The 12,406-nt window shown below is 47.0% G+C and overlaps 1 protein-coding gene across 3 annotated transcripts in view; it reads right to left on the bottom strand.

Moving 5' to 3' along the window:
* The window catches only part of DPP3 (dipeptidyl peptidase 3), a 374,981-nt gene that overhangs the window by 107,674 nt on the left and 254,901 nt on the right, over window positions 1–12,406 (bottom strand). For all 3 annotated transcript variants that reach the window (XM_085887695.1, XM_085887697.1, XM_085887698.1), the window contains exon 11: window positions 8,693–8,805. In XM_085887695.1, coding sequence (XP_085743821.1) covers window positions 8,693–8,805 — 113 coding nt within the window. The remainder of the gene's footprint in view (window positions 1–8,692; window positions 8,806–12,406) is intronic.

Genomic DNA, 12,406 nt, shown 5'->3' with positions numbered 1-12,406 from the left:
TTGGGACCGACGGATCTCGGCAATCAAACTGCTCGGATCGCACACGGTTCGAGTAAGGTAAGCGGCTCGTTCCGTACGAGGGTTCGTTCCGTCATGTCGGAATTTCCCCGGTAGGTTGGACCACGTGGGTATTTAGGTAAATTGAAATTGGCAATCGACCCTACCCCACGTGGTCTGTCTATTGGCGAACTTCGGTCCAATAAGGGACCCGTACTTTTCCGAAGAAGTACGATCTAAATTCCAGGCGATCGGTCGAGCCGACTCAACTGCTCCATATAGCGATCGTGCTCGCGGCCGACGCCTGGCCCTGCAACAATATATACATATACATATATATATACATATACATATACATATACATATACATATACATATACATATATATACATATATATACATATATATATATATATATATATATATATATATATATATACATACATATATATATATATATACATACATATATATATATACATACATATATATATATACATACATATATATATATATACATACATATACATATATATACATACATATATATATATATACATACATATACATATATATACATATATATATATATATATACATACATATAAATATACATATATATATATATATATACATATACATATACATATATTGTTGTGGTTGACGAAATTCACAAACCACCATTCAGGTCCCTTAGGTGAGATATCTCTGTAAGTATATGTGTAGTTAGGCCCAAACCCGTTGTTTAGAGGGAATAAATGTCATTCATTCGGGCTGCGACCCCTCTAGATAGCCGTTTTTCTTTTACTATCTTTATTTTGGACCAGCCGCCATTACTACCACCACAACCACCACCAACCACGTCTCAACAGCCATCACACAACAACCACCAACCGCAACGCCACTTCACAACCACAGCCACGACCCTTGCCGTCACATCTCGCTCTCGCAACCATCGCATCACCGCCATTCCCGCGCCGCTTGTGGACACCGATCCTGGCCTCGTGCAGGGCGCGCGCCGAGCGGCGGGTGCAAAAACACCAGCCTTTCCGAAGAAATCGGATCAAAAACGATTCACGCCCACTTCTGTTCCGTCCTATCGGCAAGCGTGGGGCGATTTGGCCCCGCCTCCAGGTGCGTCGGAGTATAATCGCTATATGCAGATTCGTGGATCAAAAAGCATTCACGCCCACTTTTCCTCTGTCCAATGGGGAGCCAGCCAGAGGTAAAGGGTCGAAGGTGAAGGAGCGAAGCCCCGGGGGCTATAAAGGGCCGCTTTCGCTCGTTGAGTAAAGTTGAGTTGGAAAGAGTCAGTCAAGGAGAGTGGAGAAGAGAAGAGTCGGAGAAAGCAGTTGGACGGAGCTGTGGAGAGTGGGAGAGTTGGAGAGGTGGCGGCGGCGAAGGCAGTCGAGAGGGCGCTCGTGTCAGAGTCGGGGAGCTGCAGAGAGGGGAGGCCGATAACGCGACCGAGGTCGCGGTGGAGACGCTCGTCGCGGGACCCGAGCCAGCAAGATATCCTCATCCCCCCTGAGCATCAACAACCCCCTCCTGTTTCCCCCCGCGCTGAGATAGTGTGAGAAGGGGGCCCCGTTCCCACCCCATTCCAGACACTGTCCGAGAGGCCCGCGGAGTCGGGGCGCCACCGCCATTTTGCGGCTCATCACCAGACGGGTAGGCTCGACGCGGTCTCGGCCCCAGGCCCGTCTGCCCCTCATAGTGGAGGGTGGTCCCTTTTTCTTTTGCTTTGAGTATATGTGTTGTCGGCGCCGTCTGTGAAGTAAAACTGTATAAGTGTTGCCATGTGCTCGGTAGTCGGTGGTAGATCTGCATTGTGTTTCACTTTTACATTTGCTTTTTGTGCATTATTGTGGTGTTTCTTCTTTTACATTTGCTTTTGGTGTATAATTGTATATGTGTGCTATCCGTGTGCCATCGCGAAATAAATGTGCTTTATGTTGAACTGTTTTTCCCGTTTCGCTTCGTCTTTTCTTTAATTGAATCTCCATCTTACTTCACGTAAAGGGTTGGTCGTGGGCTAAATATGCCCAATAATTCATCGAACCGTCGAGGCCGACGATAACACCGCTCGGTTATCCCGATAGTACGGAACGGGTTGCTTAAAGTGGCCCGTGTCCGAAGTCGACCTGCGGCGAGGTGCGATCGCCCGGTCTACCCTCCGTGTCGGTACTTAGGTGGGTCGAATTTGGCGAGCAACCCTATCCCACGCGGGGGGCCGATTGGCACGATCGTGGTGAGGCCGAAAGGCCCACCCGTGACTAGTTCCCGGCGTTAGTCCGAGAGGGTCACGACGGGATTGTCCGTCCGGTGGGCGACGTGCCGCGATTCGAGTTACGTGGCCGTTCGCACGCCGGCGGGCGCGAATCCGCAACAATATATATATATATATATATATATATATATATATATATATATATATATATATATATATATATATATATATATATATATATATATATATATTGTTGCGGATCCGGGGTGGCGGGATTCTCACCCGACTCTTGGCGCCATTTCACCACCGCCGTCTCCGGGGTTTATAACGCTGGCCGGCTCGGTACAGGCCTCGGGTCACGCGTCTTCAATCGCGATACCAACGTAATCCTTGTACCTTACCAGTTGGGGAAATACAACCCCGGTTACAGACTGGTTGTGTCAGATGCCGAGCGTTTTCTGCCAGTCTGTAACCATTTTGGTTTTATATGCCAATCGAACGGATCGTTCCTCGACGCGACACGAATTGATCCATAGCGGCAACTTCATACGAACCAACCAGATTTATTGGGGAACATCGGGGAATACGACACAAGCAAACCATTCACGACAATGTTTTTATTAACAATCTTTAACCCGTTCTTAACGAGGAAACTACGGACTACAGGTTTCGAGGGGGTCGCTACCGAGATATGCATTATTCAACGTGCAGACAAGACAGACAGACAGCATGCATGCATGCAGACAAGACAGAGTACTTGGTGATGTTTCATCGACGAAAGGACAGGGTCAAAAGCACGAATGTTGCTCGCAACAAGCGGATGTCCATGGATTTGAGCCCCCAGCTCGAACGCGCCGCGTGACAAGATGGCGGCGACGTACTTTTCCTTTACCGCACCGCACGCGGTCTCCGTACGCTCCGACCCCGCGCAAGGCCGATGGCACAAGACCGCCAGATCAACGATGGGCCTCAGCCGATCTCTCTCAAGGTCCAGCACACAAATCCAGGCCTGGCCTGTTCATCAGACAAGGCCCAAATCGAGGTGCCGGGCTCCGGCAAGCGGATCGGCAAACGTGTCGAGCCGTGAGGTGAACAAAGACCGTCAGAGGCGACGTCGTTTCCTCTCTTGCCTTCCCGCCTCAAAGCCCGACTTCTTAACTCTGTCTTCTCAGGTTCTTTCTCCGCAGAATCACCTTTTCTTTCTTTTTCCACGCTCGCCTCTCAAAGCCGGCTGCCGTTTTTCTCACTGCAGAATCACCTCCTCATTAGAGTCGATCACCGACTCGACATGCAGGCCGCCTCTCCCACTGCCCAAAAAGGCAGACTCGATGTGCAGGCAGCCTCTATTGCTGCCAAAAAATGCAGACTCGGCGCTCTCAGGTTCAGCGTCTCTCCCGGCAGATTCAACACACTGTCCCTCCTTCATTCGCTCGCTTCGAAACACGAGCACGCCTCGAGAGCGACTGTTTCCCCCAAACTGAACCCTTTCTCTCCACAGTTTCTCTTTTTGTTCGCTCGCTTCGACCCCGAGCATGCATCCCTCAGCGAAGCCGACGCACTCCTCCCCTTAGCTCCACCTCCCTCTCCAGGCCACTCCCCCTCAGCCGACTGGGCGGGAACTATCGTCTGGAGGGGGAGGAAGAAGAGGGAGCCCTCATTCCGCCACCACCGCACAAACAATAAAACATCCTCTTACATCTCCCGACACACATGTAATGTCCATTTTACCAAACAACCTAGCTAAACATGCATTTAATGGGGGATCTGAGCTAATCCTATATTTAGCATTATACGAAGGGCCATTTCCGCAACAATATATATATATATATATATATATATATATACATATATATATATATATATACATATATACATACATACACATATATATATACATACATACACACATATATATATACATACAAACATATATACACATACATACATATTGTTACGGTTGTGGAAATTCGCAAACCACCATTCAGGTCCCATAGGTGAGATATCTCTGTAAGTACATGTGTAGTTAGCCCCAAACCCGTCGTTTAGAGGGAATAAATGTGATTCATTCGGGCTGCGATGCTTTGAGACAGCCGTTTTTCTGTTCTATCTTTATTTTGAACCAACCACGCTCCAACCATCACACAACAACAACAACGCCAACAGCCACGATCTTCACCTTCACAACTCGCTCCCGCAAACATCGCATCACCACCATTCCAAACGGCACCATGGCCATAAACCACCACCATAAACCCTCCACCACCTTCACCTCTCTCCTTCTGTGGCCATTCCCGCACCACCTGTGAGCACCGAGCGTCGGGCTGTCCTGGGCTCGTACAAGATACGCGCCGAGCCGCGAGTGCAAAATGCGGCCTTTCCGAGCAGAATTCGGATCAGAAATGCTGCACGCCCACTTCTGATCCATCCAATCAGCAAGCGCGGGGCGGTTGGGCCCTGCCTCCAGGCGCGTGTGTGGAATCGAGATATGCAAATTCTAGGATCAGGGGAGATTCACGCCCCTTTTTCTCCGTCCAATGGGCGAGCGTGACTCCGCCCCCGAGCTCATCCGGATCCGGAAATTTGCATATGGGTTCTCCTGCCAGCCTATAAAGCGCCGAGCGCAAGGCGAATCTGGGTCGAGTCAGTTTGAAAGAGCGGAGTGGAGTCGGGAGGCGAGGGCGTCCCGGTGGTTTTCGGCAGTCCGCTGAGGAGAATTGGGGGAAGAGTCCGAGGAGCTCGGGTCCGGGGCGAGGAAGACGGCGGTCGGCGACAAGGTCTCAGTGGAATCGCTCGTCACGGGACCCAAGCAAGCCAGCTATACTCTTTCCCCGGAGCATCAACAATTCCCCCCCCCCTTTTTCCCCCGCGCTGAGATAGTGCGAAAAGGGGGCCCCATTCCCACCCCACTCCAAGCGGTGCCAACGAAACCCGCGAAGGAGCACGAAGTCGGGCACCGCCACGCTGCCACATTTGCAGCTCATCACGAAGACGAGGGTAGGACCCACCCGGTCTCGCGGACCTGACCGCTCCTTCAGGTCCCGCGCAAATATTGGCCCACAGGCCCCGTCTGCCCCCTTGTCTTTGAGGGTGGGCCTTTTCTTTTGCTTTTGAGTAAATGTGTTGTTGGCGCTGTCTGTAAAGTAAAACTGTGTAAATGTTGCCGTGTGCTCGCGTAGTCGGTAGTATCTCTGCGTCATTGTTTCTTTTGTAGCATTTGATATATGTGCATTCTGTTTGGCTGTATATGTGTGCTCTCCGTGTGCCGCGGAATAAATGTGCATCATGTTGAACTGTTTTCCCGTTTCGCTTCGTCTTTTCTTTCATTGAATCTCCATCTTGCTTCACGTAAAGGGTTGGTAGTGGGCTTAATACGCCCGATAATTAATTGGAACCGTCGAGGCCAACGATAACACCGCTCGGTTATCCCGATAGTACGGAACGGATCGCTTAAGCGGCCCGTGTCCGGAGTCGACCTGCGGCGAGGTGCGATCGCCCGGTCTACCCTCCGCGTGGGTACTTAGGTAGGTCGAGTTTGGCGAACAACCCTATCCCACGCGGGTGGCCGATTGGCACGATCGTGGTGAGGCCGAAAGGCCCACCCGTGACTAGCTCCCGGCGTTACTCCGAGAGGGTCACGACAGAATTGCCCGTCCGGTGGGCGACGTGCCGCGATTCGAGTCACGTGGCCGTTCGCACGCCGGCGGGCGCGAATTCGCAACAATATATATATATATACATACATACATACATACATACATAGTGTTACGGCTGTGGAAATTTGCAGAGCACCATATCGGTCCTTAGTTCAGTTATGCCGATAAGTCTGTGTTCAGATAGATTTCCCCATCGTTGTCTGATGGGATTTATTCGTGTGATCAGGGCTGTGATTTTGAGTTTGCCGTTTTTCTTTTACTTTCGTTATTTTGGAACAACCACCTCCACCACCAATATCGCTCTGACCAAACGCATTTCAACCACAACCACCACCTTCACCACAACGCCAACCACAACCACCTTCTCCACACTGCCAACCGCATTTCAACCACAACCACCACCTACTCCACAACCGCCCTCACAACCACCTTCTCCACAATGCCAACCACAGCCACAATCTCCCAAATCGCATCTCCCCCAATACCCAACAATGGAACAACATCGCTTCACCTTCAACTCCGCGGGCGCCGCCATCTTTGCGCCGGCCACGGCAAGGTCGCTGCAAACAAACGCGGTGGTTTCCTTGTTCCTAGCGACGGTGATTTCTACCATGTCCGCTCTCCCTTCAGCGTCGATGATTCCTGCCACGTCCGCTCGCTCCAAATTTCGCCTCGGAATTTGGATCAGGAGAGTGAGAGGGGCGGAGCCAGTGGGGGTCATAGGTGAGAGTGCGGAGATCAGATCTCGCCTCACGAACCCCACAAAACGGCGCGCAGAGCGCCAGTTCAGTCAGTCTGGAGGGGTCGAGGAGCTGCGCAGAAGTCTGGAGCTTGCAGTCGGTGGGGAAGCTGAGGAGAGCAGAGACGGGAGCTGAAGGCGCAGCCCAGCCTGCTGTGCCACACAGAGCTGCGCGTTCGTGTACGGGACACGGAGAGGTTGCCAGCCAGCAGCGAACGGTCTGAGGTGATCGGGCTTCGGGACAGTCCGAGCAGCACGAGGGATGGACGGGCTCTTAAAGAGAGCATCAACTCGGAAAGAGCATAAGGCCCGTTCATTCCTCTGAGGCGTTGCCAGCTGGGCCCGAATCACCAGGCCGTCGGACGAGGCCTGGGCCGGACCGCGGTCACGACAGCGGCCATAGGGACGGGACGTTGTGGGTCGCCCCAGCGAGGTGAAGGTAACTAGCGTGGCCTTGCGGACCCTCTGTGGTCTACACGGCTCCGTGCAATAAAGACCCAAAGAGGTCCAGTCTACCCCTCGTCTTCCCTGGGGTTTTTCCTTGCTTTTGAATGAAAGTTGTGGCGCCAAGTCCGTTAAGTACAACTGTCGATAAGTGACTGTACATAATAGATAGACGGTCGTGGCTCCTTTGCATTGCATGTGTGTGTTTTGTATTGATTGCATACGTGCATGCCTGCATACGTGCTGTACAAATAAATGTGCTCGTTTAAATGTACCCCGTTCGTTGCGTCTTTTCCCTTGATTGAGCTGCCATCTCGCACTCGGAATATAGTTGGTTTTTAAATAGCCGGTAAAGTGATCGGGTCCAACCAGACTGCGCAATAATACCCCGCTTGGTTATCCCAAAAGGAAGCGAGCTGCTTAAGCGGCTCGTTTCCAAGTGGTCCAGTTGAGGTACAATCTCTCGGTAATCTACCCGCGCGATTAATTAGGTATATCGGCAATCCGGCGATTGACCCTGTAGCGCACGGGTAGAGTACGGACAAGGTTGTGGTGTGCTCAAAAACACACCCATGGCTGGTTTTCGGCGTTGATCCGGAAAGCCGCGACTGGATTGTCCATCCGTTGGGCCAAGCGGACGCTATTAAACGCAGTCGTTCGCACACCGGCGGGTGAGAAATTGTAACAATATATATATATATATATATATATATATATATATATATATATATATATATATATTATACATACATACATATATACATACATATATATTATATATGCATATATAATTATGTATATCCATATACAGTATATATATATATATATATATATATATATATATATATATATATATATATATATATATGTGTGAGTGTGAGTGTGAGTGTGAGTGTGAGTGTGAGTGTGAGTGTGAGTGTGAGTGTGAGTGTGAGTGTGAGTGTGAGTGTGAGTGTGTGTGTGTGTGTGTGTGTGTGTGTGTGTGTGTGTGTGTGTGTGTGTGTGTGTGTGTGTGTGTGTGTGTGTGTGTGTGTGTGTTTCGACTGTGATGAAAGTCAAATGGCTAAAGCTTTTCAAACAATTGCTTTTTGGTAGCTACACTTGAAAGCAAATCTTTCACTATTCACAAAAATGTTTTTACAAGAGTTGTAATAACATGGCTATAAAAGATGGTCAACAAAAATCCACTCTAAGCTGTTGCAGATGATACTCCAGGGCACGTGGTTTGAATAAATGGATGGCATTTGGGTATTTTCGAGTTACACTTAATACATGTTATAATAGCTTCCTTGATGTTTTTTGTTTTAACATTAATCTAAGCCTCGTGGTGGAGGTTGTACGGAAAACATATAGAGGATACAAATACTAGTATACATCAATGTACTTAAACATGAATGAAAACGACATTAGTAGACAATGAACAAACACATATTGTTTATGGAAGATGAATGTGGCTTCTCCACATCATGAGCCGTGGATTCGGACAGAAACACTCACAGGCCAAATCACGTAATCAATGCTTGAGGTAATATTTCACAATTAAAAAAAAAACAACTTATGACAACAAAACAAAAACAAATGCATTCCATGAGATATCACAATCTGGTCATATCTCCCATTTCACATTACCTTGTCTTCCTCAGGTAGGAAGGTAAGCTTGTCACGCTCTTCAATATAGGACGCGCACACCACATTTCCAAGCGCCACATTCTTGAAACCTTCAGTTTGACGAATATCATCATCTGTGAGGAATGAATGATAAAATTCTGAATAACAAAAGACCTCCATAACATCTTGGAGTTTTGACTTTTAACCCTTAGAGTACCAGCAGCTGAAATATCAGCCTAATGTTCACTTTGGAAATCATTATATTTATAAACAGAGTTTCAGGCTTATGTCGGGCCTAAACGATGAACTACTGCTTAATAGATTCACAGAGGATAAAATGGAAACTGGCAAACAAGAACGCATGGACATTTCGCAAAATGGTATGTGAGTGGCAGAAATGGAAAAGGGAGAATAAATGAAAATGATTGGGGGGTTCATCTCAGAAATGGTGACAATGTCACAAACAGTGACCCAGTCAGTCATGTCCAATGTTGTGACATACCAGAACAGATCGCTTTTTTAAAGATACCAAATGCTCTTTTGTAGTGTACATGTGGATGAATGAAAACAAAAACAATTTTCTAATAACAGACAGTAAACTGAGGAATTAACATTGGAACTGTTGAAAATGTAATAGTTTCTTCCAGATAAGCCATTTTTGTTCTTGTTTACATACATTGTGTCAATCAAAAGTTATCCCTTCAATGGCTCACAAGAGAGGATAAACCTTGTCTATTTTGGACTATCCACTATACAGGTGAAGATGTCATGTCCACATGTTCCCCCAAGTCAAGCTGGACAAGACTGGGTGAGTGACAGTGGTGATATGGCACTTTTCCATCACATCAATGAAGAAGGCAGGCTCCTCCTCCCAGCTGTTCGTCAATGGGCAGACCACCCATGGGTGTGATTGATTTGGACTCCCATTCTGTGATTGTTCTGCTGTGCCTGTGGTGTGAAGAACCCCTGGGCCATGACTGGTGGATTCCTTTTGGTGTCGAGTTTCTACACCCCCCCCCCACCCGACACCCCCACTGTGGTCGATTAGCCTTCGGTGGGAAGCGCAGATATATGGTTGGTTCTGGGGGAGGGGGATTGGTTAAGTGCGATCAGTTGGTGGGGAGGAGGAAACTGGAAAAGGCATGTTCCTCCCCTCAACAGCTCTCTGCATGCTGGGATGTGCTCTCTCTTCTTCACTCTTATCTGGCTGCTCTGGCTTCTTGATGCTGGGGCGTTCTGCCCTCCTGAATCTGTCTGCCTGGTCCTGTCCCCCCTCTCCTGCCATTCTGCCTGGGACAGCTTCTCACACTGACTCCAGCATAGAACCAATGCTATTTCCCTCTCACTTGGTAGTTGTATGTGTGGCCCCATAGCAGAGGGTAGTTTTCTTGTGGAGCAAGTATTGAGTTTGTCAATTGTGTCTTTGTGTCCAGGATTTTGTGTCGTCTGTCTTGTGTATTAATAAATAAATAAATTCCAGAGAGACCATTTACACTTTGTGTTTCCACCACTTTGCTGCGTTGATGATTGGGTTTAATTGGTATTCCTGGAGGGTTAAATTAGTGATAAACGTGTTATAGCAAGGATGATGCTAGACTGCACTGAAGCACAGACCAGTGTTCACCACTCATCAGCAGTCTGAGTAAAAATGACCGCTTCATTTAAAGTTTAAATTTTAAACCATAGAGCGTTTGCTCCAGCGAGGCCGGTTCCCGCGTTGACAGAAAATAAGCAGTATTGGGTTGAGGCCGCATCCACAAGATAACAGTCAGTTCATGAGACAAAAAATGCATGTTCTTCACCACTCGTTTTAGAAGTAATCACAATTTGAAATTTAAAATGAAGGTCATCTGTGATGATGTGATGAAAGTGAAATATCTTTGCAATGCCACCAACTGATGGAACGCAGAATCAGCGACGTAGTAAAAAGCGGCAGCTGCGCATCAATGAGATCTCTGGTCGCATAAAATGGTGATCGAGTGAGGTGAGTGTGTGGTCCATCAAATTTAATAAATACAGGGGCGATTAGTCTTCATGTATAAGAATGTAAAGCAAAAAATCGACTTGATAATTCCTGATACCTCAAAAACACATCCCATGTGTGGCACACGAGCTGACAAGACGCAACAAGACTGTCGGTGACCGATTCAATCCTGCTGAGGAACTGAATGGAGGAATAAAAATGTACTTGATGGAACAATCTAAAAACATTTATGTACTACTGGTAAAACCAGCTTAAAACAGAACAAATGCAGCAAGTGCATCGACGACAATGGACACAATGTTGAAAAACAGGAATGTGGGTGTGTCTTGGACTATTGCGAGTATTTTGTTCCTTGTTCACTTTTTTAATGTACCACTTATTCGTATACTTGACCTACAAATCATGTGTTTATAACACTTTGCAAAATATTACTCAAATACTCCACAATAATTGATTCATTTATCATGAGAGACTGATAAAAGCAGCGGTCAGGATGATTGATACATTTCCCTCACTGGACAGGATGGATTATTATCAGTGTTGCTGTCCGAAATACTGAACCGACAACTCAATAGATCCTTGAGCTACAAGTTGTAAAACAACCATTCCCATAACTTGAGAGATACAGATCCCAAAAGGGCATTGTCTGGTTGACTGGGGTTGTGGGTGGGTAGGGAGTAAAAAGGGGAGGGGTGAGCGTGAGACTGGCATCGTAATTTCATCCCGTTGGAATTCTTATTAAATGCCCAATGATATATGTTAGAAAGAAAAGCCAAGTGTGCTGGTATGCTGCTTGGTAATTCTGCATATCTTATACTCTACAATGGATGTCTAAAGAAAGGTGCGAAGACAACATGAGTAATAACTATTTAACACAAACATGTAAAGCCTGCCGCCCACTAGCCGACAAGACGCAACAACATCGTCGGCGACAAATCTTGTACAATCTCGTTTTGTCGTAGACTGCCACGCACAACGCGACGGTCGATGACACTAATGTCGGAAATACGATTTATTACCGGTCATACAAGTAGGCGTGATTCCGCCACAAATCTATGAACCGGGCCTCCTCTTCTGACCAAACGTCTGTCATATTGACACCACAGCCAGACGTCACCAAAAGCTGAAGTTTAATTGGCCAATACATTGTACCGCATCGGCAATTATCGTAGACAGCTGCACACGACACAACGATGCATCACCATTGCCGATAATTCATTGTAAAGGTTGAATGCGGTCAACCTTTTCGATGATCACCGATGCACCTGAAAGCCTTGTCGACGGTCGTCACCTGTTGCACATTATATTACACGTTTATCAAAGACTTCACACACTAAACTGTTGCAGACAGTGTTACTGCCTTGTGTAGGCTAGTGTACGGTGGGCTTAACTTCCCCACCTTTGAAATTTTACCAAGAAATTTGGTGCCATGTTCATCCCTCAGTGTATGCTGTATCACCTTAATTGTTTAAATATTAAAATGATGTGACCCTTTAAAAGGCCAAACCATTTTCCCAGTAAATGCAATACTGTAATCAATAATGTGGCTATTTTTTGTCGTGTCATTATTTTTTATTTCCTTTTTTGTCGTGTCATTGCTTGTTTTTTGTTTTGTTTTTTTTTAATTAATTTTGCTTGCACATTCCTCAATGGATAATGTATCACAATCATGAAACCATCTATTTTAAGAAAGCAACATGTTAAATTTGGGCAATTGAAGATACTCACTGCTGATGTCCGATATTTAAGTG

Source organism: Eptatretus burgeri, chromosome 7 (assembly GCF_056783735.1).
Source record: "Eptatretus burgeri isolate ZD-2024b chromosome 7, Ebu_testis_v1, whole genome shotgun sequence".
In the NCBI taxonomy this organism is placed as follows: Eukaryota; Metazoa; Chordata; class Myxini; order Myxiniformes; family Myxinidae; genus Eptatretus; species Eptatretus burgeri.
The sequence above is the reverse complement of the archived record's forward strand: the minus strand, read 5'-3'. Positions and strand labels throughout refer to the sequence as shown.